Source organism: Hyperolius riggenbachi, chromosome 2 (assembly GCF_040937935.1).
Source record: "Hyperolius riggenbachi isolate aHypRig1 chromosome 2, aHypRig1.pri, whole genome shotgun sequence".
Taxonomy (NCBI): Eukaryota; Metazoa; Chordata; class Amphibia; order Anura; family Hyperoliidae; genus Hyperolius; species Hyperolius riggenbachi.
This window is the reverse complement of record NC_090647.1, coordinates 485,226,573-485,248,603: the sequence shown is the minus strand read 5'-3', so window position 1 is coordinate 485,248,603 and position 22,031 is coordinate 485,226,573. Positions and strand designations below refer to the sequence as shown.

Below are 22,031 nucleotides of genomic sequence, written 5' to 3'. Positions count from 1 at the left end.
AGTTACCTCTTAGGACAGTGGTTCCCAACCTTTTTGAAGTCGTGACACATCACGCCAAATGCTCAGATCTCCGTGACACATCACATATGTATAATAGAAAAAATACTATTAATAACCACTAAAATGGATGAAAAGAGTGCATTATCCTGAATAAACTTAAAGGGACTCCGAACTTCAGGAAAAAGGAGCCCAACACTCGCCGGGAGCAGCCGGGGAGCCATTTCTGACCAAGGCCTTGGAGAAGAGCCAGATGGACGGCGAGGGACCTCCCTACCTACGGTGGGCTGGAGAAAGCCCCAGGTAAGTTCAGATTTTGATTTTAGTTAGAGCTCAGAGTCCCTTTAAAAATGAAGTCTAGAACCTTTCAGGAATATTAATAAAAATGATCAGTGGGACAGTTAGCCTCCCCCCCCCCCCAATTTGGAATGATAGAACAGCAGCAACAATTTTCACCATGCGTTATAGCCGCAGTGCGCCCCTCCCACCCCCCGAAAAAAACCGCCCTCAGACTCAGTATAGGTAGGTAGCCAGGTATAGCTGCCTCCAGTATAGGATCTTATGTATAGGTGCCCTCAATATAGGTAGCCAAGCATAGGTGCCCCCAGTATAGTAAGTCAGTTGTAGGTCTCCCTCCATAGGTAGCCAGGCGTAGGTGCCTCCAGTATAGGTAGCCAGGTGTTAGTGCCCTCAGTATAGGTAGCCAGGAGTAGGTGCCCTCCCTCAGTATAGGTAGCCAGCTATAGGTGCCCCCAGTATAGGATGTCAGGAGTTGGTGCCCTCGGTATAGGTAGCCAGCTATAGGTGCCCCCTTGAAAGCTGGCACCCTGAGCAACCGATCCGGTCAGTCAGGTCAAAGGCCGGCTACTGTATGCGGCTGAAGTCACAAGAAGAACACTTAAAGGACCGCTCCAGCGAAAAAAGTAAACAGTTAAATCCTGACAGAACCGACAGGTTTTTGGACTAGTCCATCTCCCCATGGGGGATTCTCAGGGCTTTCTTTGTTTTCAAAAGCATTTTTTGAACAGCAGTTGCTCAGACCAGCTGACAAAGTAGTGAGTAGGGAGGCTGGCTGGTATCTTACGGTTTTGTCAGTTAACCATTTATGCCGCCTGGACGTGATCCTCACCTTCTGCTGCTGGCTTTGTCGCGCCCCCGTGTGCCCCCGTGCCGCTCCCTGGTAGCCCAGGGATCAATCAAAGGGAACATGGTTCCCGTTAATTGATCCAAGTCCCCAGCAGAAAAACCAACGGCTTCTCATCAGAGGCTGCGATCTTTCTGAAAAAAAAAAGTTTACGTCCTCTACATGCTTCCGGGAAGCTGGGAGGACTGAAAAAAAACTCAGTGTGGCCATCTTATGGGCAAATAGTAAAACTACATATACATAAATTTTTTAGTACAATAAACACACATTATTACATTTAAAATTAACTGTTTATTTCCCACACCAAAAATTACCCAAATAAAATTTTTAATGAAAAAAGAAAAAATTACAATTAAAAAAACAAACAAAAACAAAACATAAATAGTTACCTAAGGGTCTGAACTTTTTAAATATGCATGTGAAAAATGTATATTATGACCATTTTTTAAATTATAAGCTTGTAAATAGTGATGGACGCAAAACTGAAAAAATGCACCTTTATTTCCAAATGAAATATTGGCGCCATACATTGTGATCGGGACAAAATTTAAATGGTGTCATAACCGAGACAAATGGGCAAATAAAATACATAGGTTTTAATTATGGTAGCATGTAATATTTTAAAGCTATAATGGCCGAAAACTGAGAAATAATGAATTTTTTCAAATTTTTTTCTTACTTTTCCTGTTAAAATGCATTTAGAAAAATAATTCTTAGCAAAATGTACCACCCAAAGAAAGCCTAATTAGTGCCGGAAAAAACAAGATATAGATCAATTAATTGTGATTAGAGATGTGGCGAACATCTCCAAATCCCTGGGGCTCTTACTACTTCTGGGTCGCACTGACCCGGAGTAGTACGCCTGCGCTGCCCGGAGGAGCGCGTCCTAGATCGCGCTCCTGTTGCCGGGCACTTTCTGCGCGTGTGCGTGACGTCATGAACGACGTCACGCTCATGCGCAGAGAGTGCCCGGCAACAGGAGCGCGATCTAGGACGCGCTCCGCCAGGCAGCGCAGGCGTACTACTCCGGGTCAGTGCGACCCGGAAGTAGTAAGAGTTCCAGAGATGTTTGCCGGGCGAACAGTTCGCCACATCTCTAATTGTGATAATTAGTGATAAAGTTATTAGCAAATAAATGGGAGGTGAAAATTGCTCTGTTGCATAAGATGAAAAATCCCTGCGGATTGAAATGGTTAAACTGCGATTCAGGGAATGATTTTGAAAACAAAGAAAACTCTGAGAATCCCCTATGAAGAGATGGACTCGTCCAAAACCTGTCTGTTCTGTCAGGTTTTAACTGCTTACTTTTATTGCTGTAGTGGTCCTTTAAATGACCATTATCGCAAAAAATTGTAAAACTTAAAGCGGAACTCTAATTACTTTTTAAACACATTGTTTCACTTACCTGGGGCTTTTGCAAGCCCCCAGCAGCCGCCCTGTCCCACGCCGGTCCTGCCCGAGCCTCTGTTCTCCCGCCGACAGCTACTTTCGGTTTTGCCGCAGGGCCACTGCGCCTGCGCGGCTCTGGCCATGCGTATCCTTTCTTTGCGTCCCCTGCTATTGCAGAGGGGAACACGAAGAAAACATACGCTTGGCAGGCCTGCGCTGGCATCGACCTAAAAGTCTAGCTACGGAACGGAGCTGGCGGCGGGAGAACGAAGGCGCGGGCAGGACCGGCGCGGGGCAAGGCGGCTGCTGGGGGCTTGCAGAAGCCCCAGGTAAGTTAAACAATGTGTTTAAAAAGTAATTACAGTTTCGCTTTAAATACATGCATAGACATATATCTAGAATGTACATTTGTCCCAGAATAAAATGCACCATACATGACTAATTTTACATGTCGCTGTCACTTATAGTAATAAAATGCTGACAGGTTTTGGACTAGTCCATCTCCTCATGGGGAGTTTTCCTGAGTTTTCTTTATTCTTTACAAATACTCTCCCTAGGAAGTCTCTATACAAAATGATGCCAACCCTCCCTACTTCTTTGCCTGCTATATTGGCAGTTGGATTGAGCAATTGTGCCGTTCGTTAAGCGATACTGAAAATAAAAAAAACACTCATGAGTAGATAGACTAGTCCAAAATCTGTCAGATTTTTACTTTCTATTATAAGCCACATAGGTAAAAGTCATTTATAATGCATTTTACAGTAGCGAAGTGGTTAGCACTCTCGCCTTGCAGTGCTGGGTTTGAATCCCAGCCAGGGAACTATCTGCATGAAGTTGTATGTAAGTATGTATGCATGTATGTTCTCCCCGTGTCTGTATGAGTTTCCTCCCACATCCCAAAAACATATAGATAAGGTGATTGACTTCCCCTTAAAATTGGCCCTAGACTATGATACATACATAGATATATGACTATGGCAGGGATTAGATTGGGGACAGTTATGTGACAAGACAATATGCTCTGTACAGCGCTGTGGAAGATGTCGGCACTATATAAATACAAAAACATAATAACATAATTATAAAGGTGTCGGGGAGGAAACCGTAAAAGCTAAACTGACCAGCAGCAGCCTCACATATGAAAGCATTTTGTACAAAGATTTGGTGTGTTTTTGTCTAGTTGATTTGGTATAGATGATTTATGGTTGGAAAGTGTCTAAAAATGGAACTAGTAACAGTGACAGTAAATTCCTCCTATGAAATGACATTGCTTCTTATGTTTTCAGGTGTATGGGGCTTCCAATGTAGAATTAATCACTAGAACCCGCACAGAACATTTATCAGACCAGCACAAGGGCAAGAGCAAAGGTAATGGCATAATGGAAGCATGATATTCTGTGACAGCTCGCCTGCCTTTACATTACCAACCAATCACACCAATGCATTGTGCTGCATCTAACAGCATCTCATCACCCAGCCACAATGTAGCAATCAGTACTTCCAATCACACCAATGCACTGTGCTGCATCTAACAGCATCTCATCACCCAGCCACAATGTAGCAATCAGTACTTCCAATCACACCAATGCACTGTGCTGCATCTAACAGCATCTCATCACCCAGCCACAATGTAGCAATCAGTACTTCCAATCACACCAATGCATTGTGCTGCATCTAACAGCATCTCATCACCCAGCCATAATGTAGCAATCAGTACTTCCAATCACACCAATGCATTGTGCTGCATCTAACAGCATCTCATCACCCAGCCACAATGTAGCAATCAGTACTTCCAATCACACCAATGCATTGTGCTGCATCTAACAGCATCTCATCACCCAGCCACAATGTAGCAATCAGTACTTCCAATCACACCAATGCATTGTGCTGCATCTAACAGCATCTCATCACCCAGCCACAATGTAGCAATCAGTACTTCCAATCACACCAATGCATTGTGCTGCATCTAACAGCATCTCATCACCCAGCCACAATGTAGCAATCAGTACTTCCAATCACACCAATGCATTGTGTTGCATCTAACAGCATCTCATCATCCAGCCACAATGTAGCAATCAGTACTTCCAATCACACCAATGCATTGTGCTGCATCTAACAGCATCTCATCACCCAGCCACAATGTAGCAATCAGTACTTCCAATCACACCAATGCATTGTGCTGCATCTAACAGCATCTCATCACCCAGCCACAATGTAGCAATCAGTACAACCAATCACACCAATGCATTGTGCTGCATCCAACAGCATCTCATCACCCAGCCACAATGTAGCAATCAGTACTTCCAATCACACCAATGCACTGTGCTGCATCTAACAGCATCTCATCACCCAGCCACAATGTAGCAATCAGTACTTCCAATCACACCAATGCACTGTGCTGCATCTAACAGCATCTCATCACCCAGCCACAATGTAGCAATCAGTACTTCCAATCACACCAATGCACTGTGCTGCATCTAACAGCATCTCATCACCCAGCCACAATGTAGCAATCAGTACTTCCAATCACACCAATGCACTGTGCTGCATCTAACAGCATCTCATCACCCAGCCACAATGTAGCAATCAGTACTTCCAATCACACCAATGCATTGTGCTGCATCTAACAGCATCTCATCACCCAGCCACAATGTAGCAATCAGTACTTCCAATCACACCAATGCACTGTGCTGCATCTAACAGCATCTCATCGCATCTCATCACCCAGCCACAATGTAGCAATCAGTACTTCCAATCACACCAATGCATTGTGCTGCATCTAACAGCATCTCATCACCCAGCCACAAAGTAGCAATCAGTACTTCCAATCACACCAATGCATTGTGCTCCGTCCAACAACTGCTGCTGCCTAACACTAAATGCCCCCTAGTGATTCCTAACCTTAGGACCCCCTGCCTATGCCTAACCCTAAATACCCTAAAGGTGCCTAACCTTAGGACCCCCTTGCCTCTGCTTAACCCTAAATACTTCCTAGCAGTGCCTAACCTTAGGACCCCCCTTTCACTGCCTAATCCTAAATACCCCTAGAGGGGCCTAACCTCAGGAAACCTTCTGCCGCTGCCTATCCCAAATACCCCCTAGTAGTGCCTAACTTTAAGACCTTCCTGCCACTTCCTAACCCTAAACCCCCCTGGTAGTGCCTAACCTTAACCACACGCCCCAGGCCTCTTAAGACCCGCGTTGATGCATAACCCTATTCACTGATAACTGCAGTTATCGATATATAATGTTCCCCTGCGCCTTTATTCTATACATTGTGCACTATGTGGTGTCCTTATTACCGGCCACATGCGCCCTTTTTGCCTGTCACACACAGGCACACCCAATATTGATTAGCCAATTTTACCCCTTGCATGTAGTATGAGAGCTTGTCTTCACAATATGTTCAGAGTAATTACAATCCTTTGGACCTCATACTACATGAAAGTGGAATCATTAACCAATCAAGACTTGATGCATGTATGTACCCAAATACTGTACCTGTAGTGAAAAAATGTGCCAAATTTACGTACTTACCCCAGTAGAGGGAAGCCTCTGGATAATCCAGAGACTTACCCGTCCCTCTCCATCTCGCCATTCCAACACTGGGACCCCCCGGGCCTGTTGACGAGTTTAGCTGCACTTTCAGAGGCGCAGACGAGAGCTGAGCAGGCTTGGATTTTCACGCTGAGCCCGAGCGGTGGCTCCAAGCTACTGTGCAGGTGTGAGGCGCCCTGTGCAGTGTGGCCGCGCTCATCCTCATACAGGAGCGTGGCTGTAAACTGTGGAGGTCCCAGTGCTGGAATGGCCAGATGGATGGGGATGGGGGAATCCTCTGGAGGAGATAGAGGCTTCCCACTACCGAGGTAAGTAACTTAATTTTTCCGACAGGTTTGCTTTAAAGGGATACTGTAGGGGGGTCGGGGGAAAATGAGCTGAACTTACCCGGGGCTTCTAATGGTCCCCCGCAGACATCCTGTGTTGGCGCAGCCACTCACCGATGCTCCGGCCCCGCCTCCAGTTCACTTCTGGAATTTCTGACTTTAAAGTCAGAAAACCACTGCGCCTGCGTTGCCGTGTCCTCACTCCTGCTGATGTCACCAGAAGTGTACTGCGCAGACACAGACCATACTGGGCCTGCGCTGTGCGCTCTTGATGACATCAGCGGGATCGAGGACACGGCAACGCAGGCGCAGTGGTTTTCTGACTTTAAAGTCAGAAATTCCAGAAGTGAACCGGAGGCGGGGCCGGAGCATTGGGGAGTGGCTGCGCCAACACAGGATGTCTGCGGGGGACCATTAGAAGCCCCAGGTAAGTTCAGCTCATTTTTCCCCGACCCCCCTACAGTATCCCTTTAAGTCACTGCCCCAGAATGAGCATGCAGATCAAATGCTGTGACTCTAGTGTAACTCCACTGGCCGCATGCTTGTTGCAACTGTGTAACTCAAACACAACTAAACCCAAAAGATCATTGTGACCGACAGACAGGAAACTGGGAATGAAGATGGCAGCCTCTGTACTCCTCTTGCTTCAGGTTCCTTTTAATTTCTTCCTGACGACTAACAATTAAAGCTAATCTCCCCCTACCCACTATAGCTGTGTTTACATAGGGTGGTGCGTTCCCTGTTGGGTGAAGATGTGGTGCGGGATTCATCCTATGCACTCTGAGGGCTTTTTTTTTTACTAGCAGTGGCAATACTGTGTGTATGCCTATCTTAAGCCCAATCTACATGATACGATTCTTTGTATGATTTGATTACGATTCGATTAAATCCAACATGTCCGATTGGAATTCGATTCGATGCAATTCGAATTGTTGTGCAATTGCAAATCGAACTGAATCAAATCGAATCCCGATCGGACATGTAGGATTTAATCGAATCGTAAATAGAATCGTAATCAAATCGTACAAAGAATCGTATCGTGTAGATTGGACTTTAAAGAAACTTATAGGAATGATTTGCATATTCCATCCATTGTCCTGAAGTGATAAATTACAACTTGCAGCTGCCTCATGTGAAGATGATCTCATTTTTGGTTATACAAAAACGAAAGCTGAAGTGATGAAAGTTATGCAACCCTTCACAAATCACTGGAAAAGGAGTGATGTAAATCCCCACATAATTGGCATATAGTGGCATAACTACAATTCATGGCGTCCCCAGCGAAACTTTGATGGGACCCCAATGTTCATACTCCTTCCCTTGGTGACCCTCACAGCCTGGGGCCCATCTCACAAGGGTCATAAAACAAGTGTGGCCATTGTGATCTTCACACCTATAACAAGTGTAGCCACACAAACACCTGATCTGAGGTACAGTCTTTGTATCGGAGGAAGGGAAGGTTAGTAGTTGGGTCCCCTATGGCTCTGGGCCCCCTGTGATCGCAGTGCTGCTTCCCTCTAGTTCTGCCCCTGTTGACAAATGTTTTTATATTCTGACTATACCTCCAAGTTGTTGGTCCATTAATATCTAGGCTTAGTCAAATATTTACTGTCATGGGCTCCAAAAAAATGGCCGTGATAATGGGGGCCGTGGATATTCTTGGTGGGTGTTATGGAAACAATAAAGCACCTTTTTTGTACATAACTAACCAAGTCCCTGCACTATCCTGACAAGATTCTTTACATACTACAGACCGGCTACAATGTTTGCAGCCATCTGGCACAGTTAGGAAAAACTTTCTTTAAGTGACACTTGCAAGTGGAGAAAGTATTAAAGGAATGTGAAGAACTCTCTAAACTGTTGATGTGAGAACATCTTTGTGTTGAATTAGCTGTGAATTAGCTGTGAACTTCTAATTAAATGATGTCACTGGATAGCAATGCCCCCTTCAGGCAATACAGCATTACTGCGCACATACAGATAATGATCCTGGTAAGTTGCATACACTTGGAATGTGTACATGAAATAGGGGCACCAAGGAAAGTCGGGTGCAGGGAAACTGCTAATAGTAGATTATCGGTACATTTACCTATATTCTACTATGTAAAGTGTTAATTTTCGATAGTAAAATATCGGCAAATGTTACACTTAATTTACTACAGCTAAACTTAACCCTACTCTCACACAGAACCCTTTCTCCCTGACGCCTAACCCTAACCAACCCCCACCCACACAAACACCTTTCCTGACCCCTAACTGCCCCCCTTACCCCACACAAACGCCTTTCCTGACACCTAACTGCCCCCGTTACCCCACACAAACGCCTTTCCTGACACCTAACTGCCCCCCTTACCCCACACAAACACCTTTCCTGACACCTAACTGCCCCCGTTACCCCACACAAACGCCTTTCCTGACACCTAACTGCCCCCCTTACCCCGCACAAACACCTTTCCTGACACCTAACTGCCCCCCTTACCCCGCACAAACACCTTTCCTGACACCTAACTGCCCCCGTTACCCCGCACAAACGCCTTTCCTGACACCTAACTGCCCCCCTTACCCCACACAAACGCCTTTCCTGACACCTAGCTGCCCCCCTTACCCCGCACAAACGCCTTTCCTGACACCTAACTGCCCCCCTTACCCCGCACAAACGCCTTTCCTGACACCTAACTGCCCCCCTTACTCCACACAAACGCCTTTCCTGACACCTAACTGCCCCCCTTACCCCGCACAAACTACTTTCCTGACACCTAACTGCCCCCCTTACCCCACACAAACGCCTTTCCTGACACCTAACTGCCCCCCGTACCCTGCACAAACGCCTTTCCTGACACCTACCTGCCCCCCTTACCCCGCACAAACACCTTTCCTGACACCTAACTGCCCCCCTTACCCCGCACAAACACCTTTCCTGACACCTAACTGCCCCCCTTACCCCGCACAAACCCCTTTCCTGACACCTAACTGCCCCCCTTACCCCGCACAAACACCTTTCCTGACACCTAACTGCCCCCCTTACTCCGCACAAACCCCTTTCCTGACACCTAACTGCCCCCCTTACCCCGCACAAACTCCTTTCCTGACACCTAACTGCCCCCCTTACCCCACACAAACACCTTTCCTGACACCTAACTGCCCCCCTTACCCCGCACAAACCCCTTTCCTGACACCTAACTGCCCCCCTTACCCCGCACAAACCCCTTTCCTGACACCTAACTGGCCCCCTTACCCCGCACAAACCCCTTTCCTGACACCTAACTGCCCCCCTTACCCCGCACAAACTCCTTTCCTGACACCTAACTGCCCCCCTTACCCCGCACAAACACCTTTCCTGACACCTAACTGCCCCCCTTACCCCGCACAAACGCCTTTCCTGACACCTAACTGCCCCCTTACCCCGCACAAACCCCTTTCCTGACACCTAACTGCCCCCCTTACCCCGCACAAACACCTTTCCTGACACCTAACTGCCCCCCTTACCCCGCACAAACACCTTTCCTGACACATAACTCTAACCACCCCCCACCTGCACAAACACCCTTCCTGACACCTAACTGCCCCCCCTTCCCCCGCACAAACACCTTTCCTGACACCTACCTGCCCCCTTACCCCACACAAACACCTTTCCTGACACATAACTCTAACCACCCCCCACCTGCACAAACACCCTAACTGACCCCCCCCCCCTTCCCCCACACAAACACCTTTCCTGACACCTAACCCTAACCACCACCCTGCTGAAGTTTAACCCTAACCGCCCCTCCTTCCCTCGCACAAACACTTTTCCTGACAACTAACCTAACCAGCCCCCCACACACACACACAAACACCCTTACTGACGCCTAACCGCCCCCACCAAACACCCTTCCTGATGCCTAACCCTAACAACACTGCTCCCTCCCATACACAAACACCCTTCCTGATGCCTAACCCTAACAACACTGCTCCCTCCCATACACAAACACCCTTCCTGATGCCTAACCCTAACAACACTTCTCCCATACACAAACACCCTTCCTGATGCCTAACCCTAACAACACTTCTCCCATACACAAACACCCTTCCTGATGCCTAACCCTAACCACCCCCCTGCCGAAACTCCTTTCCTGACGCAAAAAAACGAAAATTATCGGGTGCCAAAATGTGTGCTGGCGGGGACCCAAAATTTGCTGCAAAAAAACCCTGAAAAAACTATATCGCTGATCACACACCATGCATGTTACTTCCACTTTACAAATTTATGGCAATGGCCTCAATTCAATAAGCTTTATCAAACACTTTATCAAATGTTTGCTAATTTACATCAGGGGTAAAATTGAATTTAGAATTCACTAAGGTGTTCTATAGTTATCAAATGTTTTATCGATAAAACGTTTAATATGTCTATAACACCTTAGTGAATTCAAAATTAGATTTTACCCATGAGAAAAATTATCAAACGTTTGATAAAGTGTTTGATAAAGCTTAGTGAATTGAGGCCATTAATGTGGTACCGCGTTGCTGGAAGAGACTATTGTCCATTGTGATGTACTTGCATGGGCACTGCAATGGATTCAGTGTGAGCTTAGTCTTAAAGTTCGTACACACGCACTACCAAATGCAAAGACGGGTCCGCCGGACCCTCCCGCTGGGCGGTCTTTAGTGATGCAGCTCCTTAGGCCCTAATTCCAAAGAGGCGAGTTAAAGTGCATGTAAACTTTATCTGCATTCAGGCAAGTAACATAACCTGCACTGTGCTGACTCACATTATGTACACAACGCTCATGCTGCTTGTATAATGCACATTATGCAAATACCTCAATTTGCATAAATTCATGCGTTTCAGCCAATGCCAGACTATATTTTCTGCCCCTAGGCCAAGTATAGAGTGCCTCTCTTATTCCATGTGCAGCCCCCTCCTCCATGTGTAACATCCATATACTGCAGCCCCATAATTTACAACTCTTTTGTACATCAGCTTCCCTTTTCATGTTTTGCTTCCCATTTGCAGCCTATTCTTTCATATTTAGAAACCCCTCTTTCATGTTCAGGTGGCCCCTTGGGCTGCTGCTGCCCAAGGCTCGGGCCTTTGTGGCCTTTCCAGAAATCCGGCCCTGGTTGCAACATCACTCTGCTTTATGACTCAACAAGGCAATAAAATCAGTTTGAATAGTTTAGGATTACCTTGGGGGATAAGAGCAAATTTATGGAGTACCCATCTTGCCTGGATGTGATTTAGCTGATGATTTTTCAGAGTTACAAACAATAATGCATTGGTGACAATGGTGGCTCTTTCCAGTACGTGATGCAGCAGGCAGCTCAGGGCTGATGTGTGGCAGAAGCAGTGGAAGCGTAACTGTTTAGCTGCTGTCTCAGGCGGTGAGATGGATTTTGTCAGCTCAATTTTTCCATTCTCTTTGCAGGTAGTAAGACGCCTTTGCAATCATTCCTGGGGATAGCCGAGCAGCATGTAGGACCAAACAATGGGGTGAGTATTACTGTGATTACTGGAGTCTAGATAACTGGCTGTGTGCAGCCTCTTCCCCTGCCTGTGCTGCGTGACCGGACTGCAAAACAATGTGCTGGCTGTCTGGCTGAAATCAGGATTTAGTGTTAATCAATACCTGCTATGGTAGAATGTGATCATACAAGCTTTATGTCTGACAGTTATCAATAATTATATCCTGAAACCTCCGTTACCTCTTATTGATGGAAGAGACTCCTGGTGAAAACGGAAGAAGGAAATGCAGCTGGAACAGCCCTCTGCATGTTCCAATCCAAGCTAGAAATATCACCTTTTCTGCTGCACACTTGTGAGCAAACCATCTGGTAATGTTGTGTTAGGATCAGCAGTATTGCACATAATATTTAAAGGTAACCAAAAGTGATAATAATATGGAGACTGCCATATTGATTTCCCTTCAAGCAGGGGCATAACTAGAAATCACTGGGCCCCCCTGCAAAACCTTGGATGGGGCCCCATCACTACAGTACACAGCACTTGGGGAGGGGTAGAGAGGTTGGGGGCGGGGCGCTGTACACAAGACCCTGCTGCGCATTGAATAGGGACTGTCTACAAATCTTTGTATGATTCATTATCCGTGCCTGAGCAGACACAGTCATTAGAACAATTGTGCAGAGAGTAGGAAGCTTTTTCTCTCTGTCTTCAGACTCCTCTAGCATCACTACAGTATATGGGGAGGGATAGAAAGGCTGGGGGTTGAACAGCGCTGTACACAAGACCCTGCTGAACACTTAATAGGGACTGTCCATAAATCTTTCTCTGCAAGACTTTGTATGATTCCTTATCAATAGCTGAGCAGTTGCAGTCATTAGAACAATTGTGCAGAGAGCAGAAAGTTTTTTTCTCTCCTTGTCCTTAATTGTCAATCTCTCAGGATGGGGCCCCCTGTGGCTTCTGGGCCCCCCTGAAGCTACATCCCTTGCAGGGTCTATTGTTACGCCCCTGCCTTCAAGAAATACCAGTTGCCTGGCAGTCTTGTTCTTCTTTCTGGCATTAGTAGTGTTTGATGACACCTTAAACAAGCATGTGGCTAATCTAGTCAGACTTGAGTCAGGGATTTACATGCTTGTTCAGGGTTTATGGCTAAAAGTGTTAGCCAGGTAACTTTTATTTATTTTTTTTAAAAAGGAAATCAGTATGGTACTCTCTATATCACTCTCACCTTGGATTCCCTTTAACCCTTTAGCAGCCAATTTATTTATAGACTTGTAAGTGCTCCAAGCTAATTTATTTTAGTACATGTTTTCTTATTTGTTACATTTCCTTGCTACTAATTAGCACTGCTGTAATTTGTATTTATGGCCACTTGTCACTAGGGGGCAGTGGGAGACAATAACAGAGGACTTCTGCTTTTAGTTTCTATATCCTCTGCTAGCAGAGGGAAATCAAAGCATTCCAAGAATTTACAGCACAAAGAGTTCTGCCGGCTGAGGTCAAAAGCATTGCACTTATCTCAAACGATATAATACCTTTGAAGTTGCTAATGGATCAAGGACCAGTAAGGGCAGGGGGTCTGCATTGCATTGCCTTGTGTCAAGTCAAGTAAAGTAAACCGTTACGAATGGGCACCTTCACACAAAAGCAGCAATGGGCATTGACACTAAACGGTCCACTGCCACCACGTACCAGAGGTTTGAAGGATTTTGCCCATTTGGCATGGAGGGAGGTTCCGACAAAGCAAGTAATTTGGGCGTCCAGCTGGTAATTTTTGGCGGCGCTTTGTGTATAAGTCCGTAGTACTATGTAGCTGAATTCTATATAGTGCTGAAGATAGTGGCGGTAGTTAACTGAGTCCAGCTACATGGTAGCCCAACTGCTAATAGTCAGAAAAAGTGGCCAAAGAGAGTGACAAAGTGGCACAAGTAGTTCAGATATGTAGACAAACTGGATATGGGCAGGGGTAAGTGATAGGGTGCCTGGGCTTTGTTTACTTTGTTACCAAAACCCACATCTGCTAACTGTAGTGTTGGGGGGGGGGGGGGGGTGTAGTGTTATGCATAAGTAGCAGTAGTGTAGTGTTCCAAGTAGGTAGGAGGGAGGGTTAGTGTGAGAGATAGATTAGGTAAATGATAGTAGAATATTGGAATAATTGCAGATTTTCTGCTATCAACATTATCCAGCGCACTATAGTAGAATATAAGTAACTCTGCATTATCAGGTGCCCAAGTTTGTGGGCGCCTTTTTTGAATATTGGCAGCTCAGAGCCCCCAAAAAACTGCCTTATTAGTTCCTGTGCTGCTAATTCTGCTGTCATTTTAACGTTAGATTCAGTTCAGGACAACTTCATTTGAACCTGAGTTGCTCCGTTTTTCCAGGTGTGCTCGGACCTTGTTCTTTAGTTTAAACTCAGATGTAAGCCAAGAGGTGACCTGAATGCAATCCTCCATATGCCATATACTCTAGCCCTAATGGGAGGTCTGCTCTGGTCTGTGCCAGTGAATTAGAACTGTACAAATAAATTAAAATTTGAGATAATTTCTTCAGGCCCAACAGCTGGTACTTTCTTAGAGTTCCAGTTGTTAGCCATAATAGTATAAAAGTCTTGAGCATTACAAGGAATAGACGAGACTGCAGAGCAACTTTTGACTCTTGCACTGGCTCTGCCTCCACAGAGTGGAGCAGCTGTGCCTTGGCTCATAGAAAGCCCATGTAAGTAGCTGTACTTGGCTTACCCTGGAACTGATTAAAACATCATGGTACTCTTGGCCGCGAGGCTGAGTGTGACAAGCATTTGCCTTTTTATACAACATGCAGTCATTTATTTGTACAATGTTTTGGAACACGTCCACTAGCCTCGGCTGATGCCAGTCTATTGCCGCACTGATAGCTCTTCTGTGAGGATTTTCCGTATTTAGATGTGAGGAATAATGGGGAAAACAACATCATGTAAAAATTGAATACATATTCAGAGCTAACTAATAAATCTGTGGGGTGGCACTAACATCGCTCAGCCACAAAACCAAAACCACTAACGGAAAATGAGTGGCATGGATTACCTGCTGAAAAACGTAATGCTGTGCATGAGAGGAAAACATCAGAGCACACCGAGCATTATACAGCTCTACTGACTCCTGTCCACCTCTGAAAGTGCCTACAATGGCCTTGTGAACAGCTGGACCGTGGGGCAAATTAGAAAGGCGGTGTAACGATCGGTGTCAGCCAGAACAGATTTTCTGATTATTGGTGATCTGCAGTATCACCAATAATACAGATGTTATACCTGATTATGTGGTGATCTGCAGAATCACCAATAATACAAATATAGCAAGACACACAGGATATAAAGATGTAAGATGGTGTTTGGTGCAACAGTAAATATAGATGGAGATTACCACTGTCCAGAGGAGCTGGTGAAGGGGTATCTCTAATCAACACAGTAATCAGTATTCCAGCAAGCTGGAGATGCGGAGGAGTAATGATAGGTTCACCCGAGGAGCGGGTGATGCACAGTAAGACAATGTAGCGAGATCACTCGAGGAGCGAGTGATTCAGACTGTATTGCAACAGGTGATCCCCTGAGGGGCAGGATACGCAGACAGCATATAATGATAGCTAGTCACCTGACTAGCAGGTGATTCAGTCTATACTACAGCTATCAACCTGAAGAGCAGGTGATTCAGACTATACTGCAGCTATCAACCTTAGGAGCAGGTGATTCAGACTATACTGCAGCTATCAACATGAGGAGCAGGTGATACTAAACTGAGAGTCCCTCACCAGGACTAAGCTCACTGGTGAGGGCAGAAGAGTCAGACAAGCAGGTTCGGCAACATACGGACAGATACAGTACAAAGGTAGAAGACAGAATCAGAGTGAGGGATAAGCTAAGTCGGCAACTGGATCAGATAGGCAAAGGCACAGAATCACAAGACAGAAGAGTAGTCAAAGCTAGCAGAGGGTCATAACAAATAATACAATTCAATTAGTACTTTAAGCTATCAACAGAATCTGGCTAAGTGTGGATCCCCAGCTCCTGCTGGTTCTAGCACACTTTCGGATCTGACTATGGGTCTGAGTGCTAACACGTAGCATACAAGCAGACAAGGAACAACTGACAGGCCTGTTCTATATACACTGGGAGCGCTCCTAAGCACAGCCCCAGTCACTCAGCCAATCAGGATCAGTGCTGGAGTCAGCTGACTGGCTGATCAGCTGACTCCCCTTCTGCTTGCATAAATATCCTGTCTGTGTGCGCGTGCGCGTAGACCTCAGTCTATGTGCGACTGAAGGAGCAGGCAAAGTTCCACCATGCGACCATGCGGCGAAAGCCGCTGGCTGAGACGCGGAGACAGCCGCCATGCCACTCGGCGCTGCGGCGGCTTCCTCCTCATTCCCCACAATCCCAGGCATAATTCCATCATGTATCTGCGCGGCGGAAACCGCCGGCTGAGACGCGGAGATAGCCGCCATGCCATTCTCTGATGCGGCGGCATCTCCGCAATCCCTTACAGGTGGTTAATAAAACACATCGAGTCCGATCCAATTCACTTTTTCCTTTTTTCCAAAGTTCTCTCCTAGGAGATGAAGACACAGTCACCCCAAGTGTAAAATCCCCCCACCCCCCCACCAGACACACACACACACACACACACACACACCATGCAGTGGAAAATCCCACCTGTCCTGCTGCCGCGACTTGTCAATATATATTTGGGATTACACCTTTTAACAAAAAGAGGTCAGAAACACAATGTCCTTAAAGGGGAACTGAAGAGAGAGGTATATGGAGGCTGTCATGTTTATTTCCTTTTAGACAATACCAGTTGCCTGGCAGCCCTGCTGATCCTCTGCCTCTAATACTATTAGCCATAGCCCCTGAACAAGCATGCAGCAGATCAGGTGCTTCAGTGGATCAGACTTATAAGTCTGATCTGACAAGACTAGCTGCATGCTTGTTTCTTGTTTTAATCAGATACTACTGCAGAGAAATAGACCAGCAGGGCTGCCAGGTAACTGGTATTGATTAAAAGGAAATAAACATGACAACCTCCATATACCTCTCTCTTCAGTTCCCCTTTAACAGGGTGATCCACCACACCCACCATACAATGCTTAGATATTGGAAGGACAAAGATTCTGGGTAAAAATAACATGGCACACCACAGTGTTGCAAAAAAAAAATCAATACAACGTCATTCATACAAAAAATGCAAAAGGTAAATTTTCATAAAACTTTCGTCCAAAAATGTGGTCTTCATGAATGGCAAGAAAGCATATCAGATAAAGATTTTCATGAGACTGACCAGATCAATAATCTGGCTTGACGAAGTAAGCAATAATTTGTTTCTGGTGGCAACGACACATGTTCATTCCGGGCATTTAATACCCTTCATCAGGCCTCTTTGTGCATAAATTTCTATTGGGCCCAGTTGACCATAGGAGCCAGATCTGCAGAAGATTAGAGAAAACAATGCATCCGACCAATCGGGTGCAGTAACACTATCCCAATGGGCTGATTACCGGGTAGTCCAGCAGCTACAAAGGGGCTCCCAGCCTCCTCCACAGATATAGAAGAGGTTAGAAGAGGTGCATTTACACTTAGGGGGGGGGGGGGGGCATGCAGGCGACGTTGCTTGGCAGATTCCTGATAGATTTCATGCTGAAATCTATTGGGAATTGTCCTGTGGTGTATGGGCAAGCAACAGATCTCTCTCAGCTCGATCTGCCCATAAATTGCTACAGTAGATGTATGGGCACCTTAACTTCCTTCTCCCTCTTGATCACCTCCTACTTACTTTTGATGATGGTGTCAGATCTTTAAGCTCAGGAGAGAAGACGGAGTCACCAGGAGGTGGAGTGATCACATGAAAATCAGTACAAGCTGGCCTGAATGAGTTGCAGAGTTTATGGCACACTTTTCATGTTACTGGATAGCACAAAGGAAAGTTTTTCGTTAAACAAGTCTTTTTTTAGAATATAGCAGTGGATTCATATACAATCTTTGGGTCTTCTACGTGTTCCACCAGAACTCAAAATCTACCCCCCCCCCCCCCTTAAGAGGCTTTGGGGTGGAAGATATTTAGAAGAGATAAAAGCCACTTGTGTGAAGTTAACTTCTTCTTTAGTGACACACTTAAAACAATGTGTTTTGTGGCTTTTGGCCCACTTCTTCAGGTTAAATACAGTGTTTTGGGAGCAAAATACTGCTGCTATGAATACCTGTAAAACTCTTACAGCAATTTTTAGCTCCCAAGATAGTGTATTTACCTGAGGAAGCCGGCTAAGGCCCACAAAACGCATTATTTTTACATGTGTCATTAAAGAACCTGTTTGTTACAATTTAAGTAGGCCTCAGTTACTTGGCCTGAGTTTATGTAAAAGGCTTGTCCGCAGAGTATGTCTTTAACATAAATAGAGTCTCTTGTGATGCAGGCAGAGGCATCTCAGTGTCTGCTTGAATAAACAAGCAGATACTGAGAACATCGGAGAACATGTTCCTGAAAGAAGGCCACAGGCCTACACTGACCTCAACATGTACACCACAGGAACAGTAAACATAGGCCGTGTTTTCTAAATACCAAATTCCTGTAAGTATTTCAAGAGCCTCATTAAATATTAATCGAGTAGGTGTGTATTATGACACCACAAGGGGGCTAAGCCAATAGTCGTGGCGAAGATGAGATCACATTTAACTCTTTCCTATCGCTATTAAAGATGCGGGACGGGCGGACAGAGGGCATTCTGTCTCTGATTCCTGCTATGCTTCCTACTTTAATGCTGACTGGAACCTCTAAGTATTTCATTCCTTTCTGTAATCTGATGTAATGTATGCTGTACATAGGTAGTCTAGATGTAACATAGAGTAGACACAAGAAGAACTGATTGACTTCAGCAGGAAGTTTAATCAAGAAGCTGCAACGCAACGGAATGACTAAATGAGAATCTTGCTTGGCTAGGATATGATGAACTATATCTGTATATATGTTTCCTGAATAAATAACGTGAATACTGAAGAAGCCTGAGAAAGTCTATCTCCTGCTTGCTGTGATGAGTCGTGTGTGCAACTCTTGCTGATGAGTTTGCTGGTGCCGGAAAAAAGGTGATTTATAACAGTTTATAACACTGTTAATTTCACTCAAGTTGTTTGCTTATCAAGGTAAGTGTGCATGAGGTAAAGAGAGATAATTCATAAGCCAGAATTTGTGAATCAGCCCCACAGTCACAAGTGTCTGGCCTGTTTTTATTATTTCAAACATATTAGTACCAACGATTACCTCATTGTTGGGTGTTTGTAGTTCACTGCAGTGCCCGATTCCAGCTGTGATCTCTCTGCAGTCTGACACATTCACATTGACACACAAAGGCATAGTTACACAGCAGGGAGTCATGTGACAGGCTGCTTCAGACCCCTATTGCAGTGATTACTTCATCTGGCTGCAGGGCCCTCTGTAGCATGATTTAATGATCAGCTTAGTGGGTCATCTAATTTTACTATAGAGGAAATATTACCCACACTTTTGCTTAAGATCTTACTTGTTTGGTACTGGAGTCTCCCCTTCAGCACATTACTGTTTACTGTGTTTGTGTTTTCCCAGCAGACATTAATCACTCAGACCTTCAGCCAGACCAACCCAACAGCCATCACACCAGACGAATACTTTGATCCCAACTTTGAGCTGGGGCACCGGGATATGGGACGACCCATGGAGCTCACTACCAAAACACAGAAGTGAGTCCCAGCAGTGAAGAGCGATTGTGGCAGTACAGTGATCCACTCATCTGTGTTCCATATCATGCTCTAATTTCCATCAGAACACCACAGCTAACATCTTATCAACCTATGTCATGCTTTAGCAATTACATATACAGTACGCTAGCCTGCCAAATGTATACATAGCAACAGATTTGTTTGAGTTGGTGCTGACGGTGGTGGAATACAAGGCCTTGCTGAAAACTCAAGTAAATAACTACCTGGCATTCCGGGCAACTGAAATGTGAATGGTGGCATTATGTCGTGCGACCCCTATCCCTTTTTAGGGACTCGCTCACACGGGCCTGATACAATAACTTCTGGCAAAGTTGCCATTCACACACCAGAGGAGTAGAGCAACACGCACATTGCTATGGTAATGTGCGGTATCCTACTTACGCAAGATGTGTTACCATAGCAACTTGCACGTTACCTAGGTAACTCCCCTGGCGTTAATTCTGGGAAGATTGTCATATGCTGTCATCGCACGGCAGCTTTACCGAATGATAGTGCATCAGTGTGCAGTGTGCATCTATGTGTGGTACAGTACAATAAAACAGAACTACCAACAGCATATGATCTGCATGGACATTTTACAGGTACACAAAGCAATGTCTGAAGTTCTTTCCTAGGAGATTTTTTTTTCTTTTCTCTTTAAAATAACATTTCGGCTATTTATAATTGAAAAAGTACCCAAAAGTCGGTGAAAAAGTACCTTCAAAATTATTTTCAGTATTTTCTTGCTTGCTGCTGGTTTGAAAGGCATTTTATGACAAGGGCCCATATGCAATTCACTCTTACTCTTGAGTAAAAACTTGTCAAGAAAATGCCTTTTAAAAGTGGACCTGAACTCTTGCACAGGACAGAAGGAAAACAGAGAAATGCACCCTGTATGTATTTAGAGAGTTTAGCCTGTTTAATTCCCCTCCATTTGTTTCTAATCACAAGTTGTAATCTGATCTCTCCCCTGTGTCACACAGCTGCCATGGCAGAGATGGCAGATAAGCTCATTTGAAAGCACAGGCTGTAAACAATGGGTATCATTCATAAAGCATTTCCGCATGCGGAAATGCTAAAAACAGCTGACTTTACCGACCACTCGGCAAAGTCAGCATTCATAAAGGCTCTTTCCGCATGAAAAAAAGACATACCGAGCAGAGTGATAAATCACCGCCTTGTGCGGTGATTAACGGAACAAATGTAGCAAAATGTTAATTCATAAAGAATACCGCCAGCGGTGTCAGGTCGGAAAGTCCCGCTCCCTCTGATGTGGCGATACCAATGCAAGTGAATGGAGACACACAGACCTCCCAGGCAGCTGCAGCAGAGCGGAACACGGAGAAATGTATCAACTCGGCAGCTTCCGTGTCTCCGCCTGCCTACCGCCTGCCTACCGCCAGCCTAGTTCGGGGAATCTCCGCACTGCCACCGCACCTACACACTTCTTTATGAATGCCCACCCAGAAGTCTAAAGTACCGGTTGCGGAGAAGAACGGTGTTTTCCCGCACTACCGACAGCCTATTTATGAATGATACCCAATATGTCTGCTTCCATGAATCAGGAAGTAGAAACAGTGCAGATTTATTTTAGGATTTGTATCAGCTGTAACAAATACCGTTAAATGTTTTTAGTTTCAAGATTATTATGCTGTTGTGTGTCTTTTAGAGCAGAGAGGAGGTTCTGAGTTTAGGAATGCTTTAAGCCACCAGAAAGCAAGAAAATATTCAAAATCATTTTGTTAGTACCTTTTCACCTACTTTTCGGTACTTTTTCAGTTGCCTGAAAGTCATTTTAGACGGAAAATGAAAAATTATCTCCTAGGAAAAACTCTGGAGAAATAGTTAATTGCATATGGGCCATTATCGTAATGCAGAATGCACTTTGTGTGCTGCACAACACTGCGCCATTTAGTCATTTAGTATAATAAAAGTTCCCATTAACTGTACAATGTTTTTATCCGATTCAATCATTTGATCAAATTTGCAGGATCAAAAATAATCAGAAGATAATAATCAATTGTTTGCATAAAACTGACAATTATGGCACATTTTCTCTTCAGATAGCATTGTAAAATCCAACATTCCGATTGACGAACGTCTCTATTCCAATCAACCATAGAATCGTGTTATGCTGGGAGCACACGTTACGTTTTTTGCGGAGAGTCGTTCCGATAAATGCCTTCAATGATAAAATTCCGACATTTCCGATTCTCCGCTCGATTCTGTTCCGCTCGATTTCTCTTAGAAGTGAATGGAAAAAGATAAGAAAAACGAGCGGAAGATAAGATAATCGAGCAGGGAATCGAATGGCTAATAGATCGCGCGGAGAATCGGAACGCGAAAAACGTAACGTGTATTCCTAGCATTACATTGATTTTCTCCACGTACTGAGTGGTTTTGTGTACAATTCAGTTGTAA

At 45.1% G+C, this 22,031-nt stretch overlaps 1 protein-coding gene across 4 annotated transcripts in view; it reads left to right on the top strand.

Annotated features, from left to right (window-relative positions):
• The window catches only part of ANKRD13B (ankyrin repeat domain 13B), a 295,564-nt gene that overhangs the window by 252,769 nt on the left and 20,764 nt on the right, over positions 1-22,031 (top strand). For 2 of the 4 annotated variants that reach the window (XM_068270335.1, XM_068270337.1), the window contains exons 8-10: positions 3,817-3,898; positions 11,823-11,887; positions 19,459-19,592. In XM_068270335.1, coding sequence (XP_068126436.1) covers positions 3,817-3,898; positions 11,823-11,887; positions 19,459-19,592 — 281 coding nt within the window. The remainder of the gene's footprint in view (positions 1-3,816; positions 3,899-11,822; positions 11,888-19,458; positions 19,593-22,031) is intronic. The other 2 variants (XM_068270336.1, XM_068270338.1) reach the window with 1 other exon arrangement.